Genomic DNA, 17,620 nt, shown 5'->3' on the forward strand with positions numbered 1-17,620 from the left:
ATCTATCTCCTTTATTCTCAGCAAATCCATCACTGCATCGAAGGTTTACATATTTTTTAACATAGTCAAATTATTACGAGCTTGCAATATTACTATATAATACTATTTTAACATACAAATGGTCCTAAAATTTTTATTTTTTAACATTTAAAAACAAAAAATAACTTATATTTATGAATTGATGTCACATAATCACTTTACGTTGAAAGTTTATTTAAATAGAAATTACTTTTGAATTATTAGAATTAAAAATTATAAATAATTCACCTTATTTACGGTGTTAACAACTTTAAGGACATTTACGTTATTTTGACAATAAAAAAGTGCTTAACATCAACTTTTTTTTAGTTTCAACACTTTTATCCAAACACTTATCTACTTAATTTATAAGCATTTATTATAAGCTTTTAATCACTTAAGCTAAAAACTATTTTCTTATCCTATCCAAACAGGCTTAAATATCTATTATAATATTTTTAATTTAAATTTTTATTTAATTAAAAATTACTTTCTATAAACTTTTCAATCAATATTTACAATTGCTACCAAAATACCATTCTTGCTATATGATTCGTCTTCCATTTATTGTCACTAATAATAAAAAGACGTAATACATATATATGCCCCTGAACTATTTCACTTTTTTTCGTGTAGGCACCTCAATTAAAGCATGTACCTATTGAACCCTTTACGTTTTCATAAATGGTTTCAATTAAGCACAATTTTTCGATATGGCACTTTGCGTGTTCTCACGTCTGTGAGGCGCGTGAAATGTAAATGGAGTATCTTATGTGGCACTCCCAACGGATCTTTTATCCTCTTTTATACCTAATTTCTTTTAAAAAATCCTAATTTCTTTTCCCTCTCTCTTCCCCTATTCTTAATATCCACGATTTTTGTCGTAAATTCTCTTTCTCCTCTAAAATTCCTTTTCCCTTGTTTCTCTCTTTCTTTACTTTTTTCTCTTTCTCCTCTTAAATTCTCATTCTCTTATTAATTTCTTCTTACTTATTTTTAGTAGTAATGTCTAATTCATCTTTTTTATTGTCTTTATCTTCTTCAATTGCAAAAAGAGTATGTTTATGTGGGGTTAAAGCTGAAATTAAGACCTCATGGACACAACTCAACACTGGACGGAGATTCTTTTGCTGCAAAACTTCAAAGGTATTCATCTTACATCTCCGTAATGTCCTCTATTCTTTTGCTTCTTCATGGACGGAGACTCTTAAATTTTTTAATTTAATTTTTTCTTTAAATTTGTAGATGAGAGGTGGGTGTAATTACTTTGATTGGTGTGATGACAAAATGCCTCCTCAAGAAAAGAGGGTGATGTGGGGTTTATTGAAAAAAGTTAAATCATTTGATGAAGAGAAGAATCGATCAAGAAAATTAATAGTGATATGCGTTGGTGAAATAGTGATTTTGGCTAGATGGAATTTCTTCAAGAAATGTTCTTAGATTTTGGCAAATATTGGCTTAGGTTTCTTATATGTGGGACTGTTTTGATTTTGCTTAAATGTTAGCTAATTTTGAAATAAATTACTTGCACGGGACTGTTTTGCTTTGGCTTTCCTGTTGTAGTGGGTTTGTTGACATTTAAATTATGTATGAAACAATTAAGAAGGAATGAAGACAAGTTATGAAATGTTACTCTACTATGTTTTAATTTTTCTTTCCTATTGTAATTGGTTTAGTTAGGTTACTGTACTTTATTCTTTTAGAGTTCAAATGATTTATTTAAATGATTCAAAGCTGGCAAATGTTTCACACAAAATGAACCACCATTCAATAATTATATAAAGCACAAGACACAAGTGCAAGTGATCAACATTTTAAACACAGTAATCTACCATTCAACTGCTCAAAATGAGCTCTAACCATACATTAAGTGTTCATAAAAAACAAATCTAAAACAGACCACAAAATATAGTTCAGAATCTTCAATACCCCCAATAAAATACCAAAGTAGCCATACATCTAATTACCAAAATATACATTGTACTAAAAACACAATTAATTCAACAACTTCATATTCCTCCTGGTCCACTAGAACTTTCAAGTTGGCTTCTTTTTGATTGACTCATACGCTGCAATTGAGAAGATGTGACAATATTCTTTCTCTTCCACTTTATTCCTCGAGGCTTATAACCAATATCAATATTTGTTGAGTTGCATTTTGTAAACACCCAAATGAAAACTCTTTCACCTCTAGTTTCAGGCTGCATAAAATGAAGTAAAATTAGCTTTGTCAAAAGATAATTAAGAATTATATGAAGTTGTAATTCATACTTACATTTAATGTTTGACTACCACTCATTTGATTAGTATAGATACCAAATCCTATAGTCTTAGACCTCTTTTGTCCTATTATTGATGTTAATGTTGATGCTCCATCGGTCCTTTTTTATTCAAGTTGCTAATTAGATACACTTTCTTTTCCTCTACCTCTCCCCTGCTACTGCATCTCTAGTTCCCTTATCTTTGCCAACTCCTCTACCCTTGTCAGTGCCTCTACCTCTACCTCTACCTCTTCCAGTTGGCTGCACTTTAATAATTGTTCAGGTATCAACACACATAGAACTGCTGAAGCTTGGTGTCTGGCTGAAGCTTGGTGGGTGGTTGAAGCTTGGTGGCATGCTAGAACTTGCTGCCTAGCTAAAGCTTCCAGGTTGTCCCATTCCATCCTAATAATAAAGGATATTAAATATCTAAATATATAGTATAAATATTAGTATTTAGTTATTAAATTAAAAGAAATGAGTGTATTATCTAAGCTTTACAGAGAGTTCTGTTATGACCAATTTGATGACATTTGGAGCAAGTAATTTTCAGTCCTTTTTGGATAGCTTCCCATACTTTTTCTTAGGCTCATTCTTCCCTTTTTTTCTATTATTTCCTGGTCTACCAGGCATTGGTCTAGGCTTAGGAGGATTAATCACTACACCACTTGTGTTAGGCCATATTTTCATATTAGGTATTGGCTGAAAAAAGTAGTTATATGCCTTCAAGAATGTATCTTTCTTGTACCACTCTTCCACATAAAAATCAGGCTTTATACCTTTATGCTGATAAGCCAATACAACATGTTGACATGGTATGCCTCTCAATTTCCAGCTTCAACAAGTGCAAGTCCTTATCCTAATATTAACTATATGCCTATAAGGACCATCTAAAATTTCATTCCCAATTTGTCCATTGAACCTAACTGTACAATTTCTAGCCATATCTTTATTTTCTTCAAGTACTAGTAAAGCCATAGAAGAGATGTCTGAAATCCAGGTATCAACAAACTTTCTCATTTCAATATTTCTATCCATTATCTTGTGTCTAATCTCCTCTAACATACTGATTACAGATTTATGCCTAGCAGTTAAAATCCATGAATTGAATGTCTCAAATATATTATTCTCAACAATGTCAAATTTAGAATACTCCCTAAAATATGCCCTATACCTTGATTTTTTTCATAATATAATAAGTCCTTGCAAATACCCTTACCAAGTTGACTGGGTTTGTCTATCTCATCCAAAAACTTCACTTTAAAACTGGATTTGGCAAACCTCTAAAATTGTTTTCTTCTTTCTTCTCCTCTTCAGGTGTGGTGCCAATTGGACCAGATATGTCTTGCACACCACCTCATTTCATAATCTGGTAGCAACTCAAGTATAGTAGGCACAAGACCCTACATCAACATAAATACAAAATCAAAACACAAAATATATGAACATGGACTGTATAGTAAATAAATAAGAGATCAAAACTAAAGTATAAAAATTAGACTAACCTTTTGCATATCTGACATGACAATCAGTCCATGTCCATTGCCTAAGTTCAAATCTTGAATCAAGTGGATAATAAACAAAACTCCAGCTATGTTTTGTCTCTTGATCAACCACTGCCCAGGCTATTGGATACATTTGATTATTTCCATTTCTCCCAACTGCAACTAACAATTCACCCCTACAAGAATCTTTAAGAAAACAACCATCTAAATCAATAATTTTTTTACACCGTGCCAGCCATCCTATCTTTAATGCATCAAAGCACAAATAATAATAAACAAATATATTTTTTCCTGGTTGAGACTCTCTATCTATCCTCACCTAACAAGAACTGCCAAAATTAGTATATTTTATCATGTTTGCATAGTCACACAACCTTGAAAATTCTATCTTCCAATCACCCAAGAATTTTTTAATGACTCTATGCTTTGTCCTGCAACAAATAGTTTTCCCACATACAAACCCAACTTTTTTCTCACCAATTCCTGAATTTCCCACGGTATTATATAAGGTTGTAAAGTTATTTCATCCTTGAACTTACTTGCAATAAACTTAGATGTGCACAACTTGTTTTTGGTTGTAGTAGTGCATACATGTATATGATAGTAGTGCTTGACAACAAAGTCACTAGAATGCTTATCAATGCTAGCAAACAACAACCATTTACATTTCTTGTCCCCACACCTAACTTTAACTCTATGTTTCTCATTAACCTTAAGCTTCAATCTAACTTTGTATTCAACAGCATACTCTTCCACAGCTCTTCTAAATTGCTTAGAATTTTCAAATATCATACCAAGTTCAAATATAGCCACAACACAATAAGGATCAAATCTTACCTTTTTACTTTTCCTTCTTGTTGGTAAATCAACACCCCTGACAGCTTCAGGTTCCAATTCATCCCTACTGTCATCACTATCAGGATCTGAGCCATCTAGATACTTCTCATCACCCTCTAATCTTTCATTGTATCTAGCAACCTTATTCCTTCCAATATCTTCAAATCCCCTATCAACACCTGTTGATCCAAGTTTTATTTTCTCATTTTAGATAAGTTTCTTTTTTTCACACAGTTTCTCCTTTCATTTCCAAGAGTTCTTAACTCTTCATCAACCTCAGAATCATCATCTTCTGGTATATTAAACTCTTGAGATCAACACTACTATCAAGATCTGTTTCAACCCTTTCTAGATCTGAGAGTTCATCTACACCAAATTCTACATCTATGTTGTTAGTTTGGGTAGGTTCCTCATGTAGCCCTTCAACATTAATATCATGAACTGTTGATATATTTTCACCCACATTACTATTTTTTTCCAATCACATTACTACTTTGATCACCTACTAGACCACAAAGAAAAGTAGATCGGACCCCATCTTCTACCACTTCTAACTTATCCGCAATATGGTTCACATACAAGTCTAAAAAGTCCCCATCTTTTAGGTCTTCAACAAGACTTACTAAACTTAAGCCATTTTCTACTTCAATAAAAACTTTCTTTTTAGGGTCTTTAAAGTAGAACCCACCAACAGTCAAATACCTAAATTCTTTAGTATAATAAAACAACTTAACTAAAGAAAAGTGGTCCTTGTCAATACATACATATTCTACCTCACTTTCTCCTATGTAGCATGGATCAGATTCTTCATCAGACATAAACTTGCCATCGTGGTGAAACGAGTTATAATAATAATATTATCCATCAGATTCCTAAAACAAAGCCCCAAAAATACTTGACAAGTTATGAATAGTAAAAACCCTAAAAAAATCTAGCTTTTTCCAAATATTTTCAAACTACCATTTCTAATGTAATATACTAACAAAGCACTAAAAAACCATTTACAACGAAAATACGTGACAAAAATGTGACAATATTGACATTTGAAACATACCTGAGTGTGATTGAACCCCAAATCAGCAACAATTCTTGAGATCCAACTCTAAATTCATCGCAACCACTTAAGAAATGTTGAAATCAATATCAAACTTGAACAATCACTCAAAAATACTATGTAACTTTTGATGTTACATCATACGAAGCATAAATTAATAGTACTAGGAAGTGAAATCGCAAATTTAGGGTTTCTGATAGAGAGATTTGGGGGTGGGTATGAAGGGTGTGACATTTTATGGGGGAAAATAAAGTGGAAATTATATTTTTGTGTCTTAATAATAAAGAAGGTGAGGTGTAAAATATGCATGGTTATAATTGGTGACACTTTACATGTAGGAGGCGACTATATACACGCACCCAATACGTTAAAATGAAGGTTTTAAAAAGGTATCATGTCGGACTACTGTGCTTAATTGAAACCATTTATGAAGAAGTAAAGGGTTCAATACGTACATGACTTAATTGGGGTGCCTATACGGAAAAAGTGAAATAGTTCAGGGGCCTATATATGTATTTAGCCTAATAAAAAATAAAGGATATATTCTTCGATCATCACCATCAATGATATTTTTAATTTTATTTAAAGAAAACGAGTGAGGAATAAAATAATAATATATAAATCATAAAACAAAATAAAGAATTATGATGTCAATATCAAATATAAAATTTTAAAATCAAACTTTAGTCAAACTTATAAGATATGCTAATTAGTTAATATGGTGTATATACATACATACCTATGGTAGAGATATTTTTGTAATGAAAAAATATTTTTCTGCTCCTTCTGCTTTTTTTTGACAAACATAAATTTTCTGCTTCTTCTCAAAAACAAAATTGTTTTTGCTTATTTGTAAAAGCATTTTTGAAAGTTTACCAAATACCATCTTTTTTTAAAAAAACATATTCTCTCTAAAAAATAATTTTTCCAGAAGAAAGCCCATTAATTTGTTTTTACCTTTTTCGAGATTGAACTTCAAAAATCATGTTTGGTCATAAATTTTTGAAATTTAACTTGAAATTGAATTTTGAAATTTTCAATCATTTTAAAAAATATTTCTTCTAGTTCATAGTAAGTGAATTATTCATATTTTTTCTATAGTTTAAAATAAGTAAATTTTTCAAAGTTCAAAAAAAATTGTTAGTATTCTTTTTCATATTGACCCTTCCTTTCAGTGAGGTTCTTAACTACTTTTGAATTTAATAGAAGAATAGTTTAAAAATAATCAAAAGATACTTTTGTAACCTTTAATTTATCTCCTTAAATATTTTTGTTAAAAAATGTGTCATATCCCTATAATTCGTACTTAATATAGACTAGAGAGTCTAACAAAAAAATACTGCTTAAAAAAATTATTATTTCAAATTAGTCAAAATTGTAAAATAACTTTATTTATATTTATGATTAAATATAATTTTAATTTTAAATATATTTTTATTTAAAGAAATATATATATTTTTTAAATTTAACAATGAAGTAGCAAACGCCAACTTATATAAAAAGGAAAGTTGTATTTAGCATTAAACTCAAAGGGGAAACATGATCTGTCCAGGAAGAGGCATACCTCTCTACTGCCCTGGCAAGGTAGTAATCATAACACACTAGTGGGGCCAAAATGTGGGGATGGTTTTTTCTCCTTTATCGTGTAAGTATTCGGTATTCGCATTAAAGTCGATTAATCTAAATTCACATCAGATAGGACTTATTTGGGGTTAGTGTTTTTTACCAAGAATTTTTCTATACTCAGAACTCGAATTCGAGATCCCCTGATTAAGGGAGGAGCAGCCTCATTCACTGCACCATATCTTTTGATGATAAAATGTGGGGACGGTTACTCTTTGCAAAATACTCTACCATCTCAAAATATATAGTATATTTACTAAAATTTTTATCTCAAAATAATAAACATGTTTAAAAAATTAATAGATAATTAATTTTTTTCAATTATACTCTTAATAATAATAATTTATTTATTAATTATTTTGAGACGAAAGGAGTACCAACATAACAAACAATTCATGTACGTTGTCAAATACTGTAAGAAGGAAATTGTTTTCTATAGAAAATACTATGTTAACAAATATCTTTTACAGGATATATATTTTAAAAAGGTGTATTTCAAAAAAATAAGTATATTATTTATTTATTGTATTTAATATGCATTGATGTTTAACATTTTAATATTAGAATTATAATATTAAAGTGTATTATCTTCTTGTGTTATTGAACATAAATTGACAAGAATGTGGTCATTATTTCTTTGTGCAACTTATGTAACTATTAGTGTCATGATCTACCTCTTTATGTCTTGTAACTCTTGTAACCACCAACTTCATTTTCTACAATTTACCATCCCATTACTTTGCTAGTTAATGTATAAAAGAATTTGGTACCTATAAATAGTGGTGTTTTTTCCTTGGTGTTGATGAGAATTATGTGAAATGTGGAAAGATATTGTAGTATATAGTGAGATGAGAATAGTGAAAGATCGAGTTGAGAGTTCAGAGGCAGATTCAAAATTTAAGGTTTTTAAATTCTAAAATCTAATACAACACAACGATTTCAATCTAATATATAATAACGACCAAACTAGCTAACAATTATCGATATTTAATATATTTGAAAAACCATGAACTACTTAACACTATATAAAAGTAAATCTTATATGTTTTTGAAAAATTTTGCATAATTCTATTTTAGTGTTGAAGATGTTTTTTTAACCTTATTTTTCAAAGCTTTAGTTTTTTTAAAGAAAGATTCAAAATTTTTTTTAAAAGTGAATCGGTGCAAAAAACAACGATTGTGTACCTTAAATTCATAGAGGAAGTTGTTAATTTTGCTACTGTAACACCCTATAAGTTCCTAAGACTACATTTCAAACTTAGCACAAAAAATAGATGAAAACGAGAAATTTTTCCCACAATACAACTCAGGCAATGAGTCGTTGCCAGTGCCAAGTACTCGTTGGGTAAGTCGTTCTAACAACATAGCCAAAAGTCCTAGAGATTGAAATTTTCTCTAGTGGCCACGATTCATAGCGATGAGTCATTGCCAGACACTACGAGTCATTGCCTTAATCCATTTTGAGAAAAGCCTCAAAAGTTGACTTTTGGTTCTAGTCCCAACGAGAGGACATGATGACCCATCATCAGTGATAACGAGCCATTATGTCCAGCCGTCCCCAAACCTTAGAAATATTTCCTAGTCACAATGAGTCTGACGATGAGTCATTATCAAACATGAGAACTCATCATTTCACTCATGATGACTGGATACAATAGAAACAATTATGTTTTAACAGGGGAATTTTCATACTTTCCATATTTCTTAGATCTATACTACATTGTTTTAAAGGTATTTGGGAAGGAGATAAAGGGAATCAAATGTTTTCTTACGCTCATTCTCACTCAGACACTCTGATCATGCTCAACTTACTCCATGATCTATGAGGAAGGTAATCGTTGTCAAATATAATAACCCAACTTAAGTTGGGGGCGAATCCCCGAGGAGTGTAACTAGTATTCGAACCCTATGGATGTTGAAGGCTACTAAGTGGTTACCTGTAATGAAGACATAAAGTAAAACATAAATTAAAATTGTGGGGTATAGTTTGAAAGATTGTTTTAACAGAATCTACTCAAACTACCAATTAAGAGCAACAATTATAGATAAACTTCAATAGGAGAAGAGTCTTGGGATTATGTTTTTTTAGGGAAAAATAGTGCATAGGTACATGAGAATCAAATCCAAACTCTAGTTAATGATTACATGGGTAGGCTAGGTTAGGGGTCTTGATGTTGTTTTTTCAACCAAACACCAAAACTGTCACCCATAGATCCTTTCGGATACCTCATGGGTGTAGCAAGCAAATCAACCCAAAACCTCAATTGGGCATCCCTATTTCTAGGAAGATGCCCAAGACATAGCTAATTCCAAATCCATCCTTATTTCTAAGATAATGTAAAGGAATTAGCTAACATCTAATTATTGTTCACAAATACCTTGTCATCCATATTCCTCTTTCAAGGATGATATAGGATCTAAAAGAATACCCACATCCCTCTTTCAAGGATGATATAATATTTTGGGAATTTAGGGCTTTTACCCATAAATTCCAATTCAACAAGCAAGTATTAAGTGCAACCCAACATCATTAACCAAGAACCTACACTAATAATCAATACCCACACATATTTGCACCCTATTCTAACATAACCCCAAGATAGATATTTAGCTACTCATGAAGTTTGAAGAGGAAAAGCAAGAATATTCTCAAATCCAACTTCAATTATAACTAAAATCCTTTGAAAATTAGCTACAAGAAACTTCCCGATATAGTAGGGTTTTACAAAGCCAAAACTTGAATTCTAGTTAGAGATGTCCAAAAGTGAAAGGGTTTTTGCCCTTTGAAGGATTAGAACCACCTGTGGGAAATTACAGATCTGCACTTGGGTTGATTTTTGCTTTTTTGCGATCCGCTATGCTTGATCGCAATCGCAGTGAACCCATCGCGATCGCTAGCTTTGACTGATTTAGACTGGTCATAATCACGATCCCCATACCGCAAGAGCGGTAACTGAGGGTCAGTTTCTGCTCTCGATTCCTAGCTTTTGCACTACTTCTTCCCTTTTAGATCTCTTTTTAACTTACTTCACTTCTTTTCTTTCCATTACCTATATACCTGCAAAATATGGAAATTATTGCATTTAAATGACAAGTTTGTCTCATTAACTCCATTTAATCATATTAGTGTGCACAAATTTAGGCGTCAATGAGTGGTAAATTTACCACTCATCACACTCAGAAACAGAAATCAACAAGCAGTTTTTTTTCCCTAAAGCAAGCTATGGTTCTTTTTCAAACTTTAAGATTCTCCAACTTCATGACAAAAATTAACTTCTAGGCATGTGGGGTTTCATCATTAGGTATCCGTCCACCTATTGACTCCCTAATAATTCAGAATTCTCAATTTCATTACAAATTAGAGTTAGGGTTTCATTCAATTTATGATTCCCTTTATGATTTTAGTTTTCTCATGATTTTCATAGTATTTCATTATGTATTGTTTGTCAGTTATATATCTTATCATGTTATGAACACAATATACCACTAATTTGTTGACTTTAGCATGAATAAAGTAATTAGCCTCAATTTCAACATATTCTCATTATCAAATTTTTAAAGTACTTCAGATAAGGTATTTTTTTGATGTAGTTTTTAGTAAATTAGTTTTAAAGAGCTAACAATATGTAAGACCCCACAAAATTCCTAACTTAATTCAGTCCTTTAAGCAGTTTAAGGAGTCCCAGACTTAGAAAATTCTAGCTAAGTATTCAGACTTAGTTTATTTTTAGGCCTTTAAAAGTTGGCAATCTCATTTCATGACTTCAAAGTCCTTTAAATGTCTATATTTTAGTTAATTCATGATTAGGAAGGTCAATAGGTATTCCCGAACAAGTTTCAGATTTTTTGAACTTCGTTTGAAGCTCCTTTGGAATTCCAAAATAGTTTACCAATGCGATCTTGGCACGCCATATCGTCTATCACATTAGTAAATATTTTCCCTAGTTACCAGCATCAAAGTTCAGTGAGTCGGTGCGATCTTAGAGCGACGCATTGGATATCGCATCGGTGCAAGTGACGTGCCACGTCGACATGCATGTCGGCAATCCAGTTTTCACTCATTAAAAGATCGTATTCTTGGGGGTATTTGGGTCTTTTTCCCCGACTCTTAGCTCCCAAAACACAAAATTTAATATCCTAGAAAGCAAATAAACTCATTCTTTCTCAATTTCTCTCAAGAACAAACCTTAGGGTTTTTAAATTTCAAATCAAGACCTCAGGATTCCATCATTAATTTCTAGAAATTCTTCAACAAGGTATGTAAAGTGTTCATCCAAGGTTCCCTTCCACCCTTGGAGTTCAAGAAACTTCTTTTAAAAACATGAATTGTGATTTCCATGTTGTGGGCTTGAATGTAATCATGTTGATGTTATGAAATGTGTTTCAAGTTGAAATATTTATGTGTTTCTTGATATTATGATAGCATGTTAGTTGAATTTTGATTCTCTTATATTGAAACCCTTGAATTATGAAATCATGATGTATTAGCATTGTTGATCATACCCAAGTATAAAGCTACGCCTATCATGTGTTTGATAAAATGCTAAATTGAGACTATGGTGCTTTTATGATCCTTTGGTGGTCTAATTAATGAACTTATGCTATACTCACATGTTCACAATGTCTTCCATATTAAAGCTATAGCTTGTATGTGTTTGATAGAATTCTCATGAGATTAGTTTAATGAAATTATGATATGTTAGTATGCATTCCTATTCATGTTCAATTTCATGACTTTTAAGTGATTGATGAAATGACTTATAGATAGTATTGTGAGTTGTTGACTATTGTCAAGTATTCAAGAATTGTCATGTCTTATTATTTTTATGCTATCGAGTCCTGGGGGTATCTAATATCCTATAGTTTAGCTATGTGCCTAGAGCCAATATCAGTTACAGAACAGTCTCAATCTTGTCATGATCAGTAGTACTCTTGTTTAGTTACAGAACTCAGGAAAACTCAGTAAACTCAGTTCAGTCTAGTTAATCAGTACAATCAATAATAGATCAATCCAACCTAGTATGAACTAGGAAATCAGTTTAGAGTCTATTCAGTTAGGAGTAGGATTCAGCAACGAGTGAACTCAAGGATGGGGACTCACTTGCCAACAAAGGGTGTGATCTTTAGAAGCAGTTCTTACATTCTAAAACTACGTAGCCAGCGTAGGTAGAGACATATAAACCTGTTAGTTGAGGGTTGATAAGTTATCTTAACCTGATAGTTGAGGGTCCTACCATTCTCATTTGAGAATCGCTAGATGAGGGTATCTCTTCAGTGTCTTTACCCGTGGCATGGTACTGAGACCCTTCCAATTGAGGTTACAGGTTGGACCCCAAATCTATTCAGAAAAGGGGCATATCGGTTAGATAATTACCACCCACAGTCTCAATCTCAGTCTTCAGTAAATAACTTAAATAGTCTATAGATTTCAGGACTGTCAGATACAGTCACTCAGCAAATAGTATATCAGTTATCAGTAATCTATGTTATCAGTAAATTCAGTATTCAAAATCCTTATGACTTTAGTTATAGTTATGTATTCATGCATGTATTCTTACGCAGTCATGTTCATGTTACTCAGTCTGTTATAGTTCATGTATGTGAACCCTTTTATTCAGCCTACCTCACTTTGCATACTAGTACATTCACACATACTGAAACATACTTTTCTTCTTACGTTATGGTGTTTTATTCCATAGGTTTGGATGCTCAGGTTCCTGATTACGCATAGATAGATTTAGATTCAGCCAGCAGCAGTAGACTAGCAGTGAGTCCTCATGATCTGAGGATATTCTTTTATGTCATTATCTTATTACATTCAGTATTTTAGAAGATGGAGTTAGTTAGGGGATTGTCTCATCAACTCCATAGTTCAGACAGTTCTGTTAGCGGCTCTTCAGACTAGATGTTCAGATAGTATTCAGTATTTCAGATTCTGATATTTTATTAGACTTTATTATTTTATTTTCATCATTATTATAGTTTTGAACCTTATGGCATTTCAGCCTATTATTTCGTATTATACAGTGTTATTACTCAGTTATTTCAGCAGGTACCATTCATGGGTTAGCTTGTGGTCCTTTGGGATTATGAGCATCGTGTAGCATCTGGGGTACTAGACTCGAGGCGTTACAAACTTGGTATTAAATCCTAATATTTAACAGTGTCCTAGGAAGTTTGAAAGCCGTATCTAGTAGAGTCTTGGGCATAAGTGTGTAGCACACCACACTTATGGACAAGAGGCTACGAGATGTTTTAGGAATAGTTTATTTTTTTCAGTATTCATGTCATGTGAGTGAGCATTATGCTCCAGATAAACTCTCTTTTAATACAAGTTTCTCTTTCATCTATAGAAAATGCCTTCAAAGAGAACTCAGGGAAGAGGAATGGGAGATCAGTCAGCCCCTCAGCCAATTCAGCCAAATCCTTTGGGTGAACATGTCTCCCACGCTGAGTTCAGAGCAGCTTTCACCACCCTAGCTCATTCAATTGCTGCTCAGAATGAACGTCCAGCTGTTGTTTCGGCCAACCCAGTAGCCAATACTGCAGTAGCCAGGATTTGGGACTTCACCCAAATAAACTCTCCATCTTTCATGGGGTCCAATTCAGATGAGGACCCTCAAGAATTCCTTGATCAGGTGCAGAAGATTATAGATATTACGGGGGTGACAATTAGTGAGAGTGTTTAGCTAGCTGTATATCAGTTGCAGGATGTGGCTTATACTTGGTTTAAATAGTGGAAAATAGAGAGGGCCGTAGATACAAAGCCATTGATTGGGAGGAGTTTGCCACTGCTTTTCTAGATAGATTCTTTTTATTAGATCTAAGAGAATCTAAGGTGTTAGAGTTTATTAATTTGAAGCAGGGCAATATGATAGTGAAAGAGTAATCTCTCAAGTTTACTCAATTAGCTTGATATGGTCCTCATGTGGTGGCAGATAGATGATCCCAAATGAGTAAGTTCGTGTATGGGGTGAATGATACTGTGGTCAAAGAGTTCAGGACCTCAATGTTGATTAGTGAGATAGACTTGGATAGGCTGATGGTCCATGCTCACAAGATAGAGAAGTAGAAGAATAAGGAGAGAGAGAAGCAGAACAAGAGAGCTAGAAACGGTAGTTTCAACTTTGCTCAGCCTAAGTCAGAGGGTGGGAATCGTTCTCAGTTCAGCCTGAAATCTTTAGTTCTAGATCAATCCTCAGCTAGTGCTCCAGTCCCAAAATTCAGAGACAATAATAAAGATAGGGCATTAGGCTCTAAGTCTCAGGGTAGTGTCAATAGTGCCCGAACCAATCCTCTTTATCAGACTTATGGCAAAACCATCAGAGTATTTGCAGAGCTGGCAGTGATATTTGTTTCAAATATGGCAAGCTAGGCCACAGAGTCTGAATTTGTCCCCAGTCAGGTTCTTAGGGTCTACGAAATCGTCCTCTAGCTCAGTCGATCGCCCGAATCAACAGGGTGCCTCATCTAGTGCCACCAGTGGGGTAACATCCAAATAGAATCTACGCTCTTTAGTCCCGACAGGACCAGGTTTGTTCTCCTAATGTGGTATCTAGTACATTACAAGTTTATCACTTATATGTTTATGCTTTGCTAGATCCTGGAGCTTTCTTGTCTTTGTTACTCCTTATATAGCAGTTGATTTTGGAGTCAGTCCCAAAATTCTAGCAGAGCCTTTCTCAGTCTCTACCCCAGTGGGTAAATCCATCATAGCCCGATGGGTATACAGGAACTGTCCGGTTATGGTATCTCAGAAAATAACTTCAGTAGACTTAGTCGAATTAGAGATGACTAATTTTGATGTCATTCTCGACATAGATTGGCTTTATTCCTGCTATGCCTTAGTCAACTTCAAAAATAGAATTGTCTATTTCCAGTTCCCAAATAAACCCATCCTAGAGTAGAGGGGTAGTACTTCAGCATTTAGGGGTCAACTTATTTCTTACCTTTAGGTGAGAAAGATGATATCTAAGGGATGTGTCTATCACCTTATATGAGTTAAGGACTCCAGTTCAGAAACCCCTACTTTTGAATTAGTATCAGTAGCATGTGAATTCCCAGATATATTTCTCGAAGATCTTCCCAGAATTCCTCTCGAAAGGGAAATTGATTTTGGAATTGATCTTCTCTCAGATACTTAGCCTATATCTATTCCACCATATAGAATGACACCTGCAAAACTCAGAGAATTGAAATAACAGTTGAAAGATCTCTTAGATAAGGTATTCATCAGGCTTAGTATGTCTTTGTGGGGCATACCAATTTTATTCGTGTATAAGAAAGATGACTCTTTTAGCATGTGCATAGACTACCGCCAGCTCAATAAGGTCACAATCAAGAACAAGTATCCCCTTCCCAAAATCGATGACTTGTTTGACCAACTTTAGGGAGCTAATTACTTCTCTAAGATAGACCTTAGATCAGGCTATCATCAGCTCAGAATAAAAAATATGACATCCCAAATATAGCTTTTAGAACTTGGTATGCTCACTTTGAATTCTTAGTCATGTCCTTTGGTCTTACCAATGCCTAAGAGCTTTCATGGACTTTATGAACCGTGTGTTCAAGCAGTACTTGGACTATTTGTCATAGTTTTCATAGATTACATCCTGGTTTACTCCCGCAGTGAACATGATTATGCAGACTATCTCAGAATAGTATTGCAGACTCTCACAAATCATCAGTTATTCGCCAAATTTAGTAAGTGTGAATTTTGGCTAAGGTCAGTAGCATTCCTTAGCCATATCATTTTCGGTGATTGCATTAGCGTTGATCCCCAAAAGACTGAGACAGTGAGAAACTAGCCTAGACCCATTTCTCCATCAGATATTAGGAGTTTGTTGGGTTTTGCTGGCTATTATAGGCAATTTTTTGAGGGATTTTTGTCTATTGCATCCCCTATATACAGATTGACTCAAAAGAAAGTCTAATTTTAGTGGTCAGATTCATGCGAGAAGAGTTTTTAGGAGTTGAAGACTCGAACCACCTCAACTCTAGTTTTGACTCTTCTAGATGATTCAGATGGGTTTGAGGTATACTATGATGCATGCAGAGTAGGTTTGGGTTCTGTCCTCATACAGCATGGTAAGGTCATAACCTATATCTCCAGATAGCTAAAACCACATGAGAAGAATTATCCAACTCATGATCTCGAGTTAGCAGTAGTGGTATTTTCCTTAATGATTTAGAGGCACTACTTGTATGGGGTGCATGTAGATACGTTCACAGATCATAAAATCCTTCAATATGTATTTTCTCATAAAAACTTAAAACTCCATTAGAGAAGGTGGTTGGAGTTATTGAAAGACTATGATATAAGCGTTCTGTATCACCTGTGCAAGGCTAATATAGTGGCTGATGCTCTAAGTAGAATATCTATGGGTAGTGTTGCTCATGTTGAGGGTAGTAAGAAGAAGTTAGTTCAGGAAGTTCATCAACTTTCTCGACTAGGTGTTTTCTTAGTCGATTCAGCAGAAGGTAGTGTGTGGGTTCAGAATAGTTCAGAATCATCTCTAGTTTCTGAAGTAAAGGAAAAACAGGATAGAGATCCTAATTTAGTCAAGTTAAAAAATTCAGTCAGAGATCATAAGGTGGGGGTTTTTTCCTAAGGGGGAGATGGTGTTCTGTATTATCAGGGTCGTCTGTGTGTGCCAGGTGTTGATAACTTAAGATAGTGAATTCTTGCAGAAGTGCATGGTGCGCGCTACTCTATTTATCCAGGGGCTACTAAGATGTACCGCGACTTGTGAGAGATCTATTGATGGAGTTGGATAAAGAGAGATATTGCAAAGTTCATGGCTAAGTGCTCAATATGTCAGCAGGTTAAGATTGAGCATCAAAAGCCAAGTAGGTCCATGCAAGCGTTCAGTATCCCTACTTAGAAGTGGGAAGAAGTGAACATAGACTTTATGATGGGTTTCCCTCGTACTCATCATCAGCATGATTCAATTTGGGTCATCATTGACAGGGTAACCGAATCAGCTTACTTTCTTCCAGTCCATACCTCATATTTAGCTGAGGATTATGCCAAACTCTATATCAGAGAGTTAGTCAGATTGCACGGTATTTCGTTATCCATTGTCTCAGATAGAAGTACCTATTTCACCTCTTATTTCTGGAAGGCATTCCAAAAGGGTCTTGGTACCCAAATTCATCTCAGTACAGCCTTTTATCCCCAGACAAATGGTCAAGCAGAAAGGACTATTCAGACTTTGGGAGATATGCTTCAAGCGTGTGTGATAGATTTTAAAGGTAGTTGGGATGACCACTTGCCTTTAATTGAGTTTGCATTCAACAACAACTTTTATTCCAGTATTTAG

At 33.9% G+C, this 17,620-nt stretch overlaps 1 protein-coding gene across 1 annotated transcript; it reads left to right on the plus strand.

The window, feature by feature from the left end:
- The first annotated feature begins 1,023 nt into the window (after nucleotides 1-1,023).
- On the plus strand, nucleotides 1,024-1,458 carry LOC124887123. The gene is made up of 2 exons (XM_047396306.1): nucleotides 1,024-1,164; nucleotides 1,264-1,458. Exons 1-2 carry the CDS (start codon nucleotides 1,024-1,026, stop codon nucleotides 1,456-1,458), a joined length of 336 nt encoding a protein of 111 aa, XP_047252262.1.
- The last annotated feature ends 16,162 nt before the right edge of the window (nucleotides 1,459-17,620 follow it).

Source organism: Capsicum annuum, chromosome 9 (genome assembly GCF_002878395.1).
Source record: "Capsicum annuum cultivar UCD-10X-F1 chromosome 9, UCD10Xv1.1, whole genome shotgun sequence".
Classification (NCBI taxonomy): domain Eukaryota; kingdom Viridiplantae; phylum Streptophyta; class Magnoliopsida; order Solanales; family Solanaceae; genus Capsicum; species Capsicum annuum.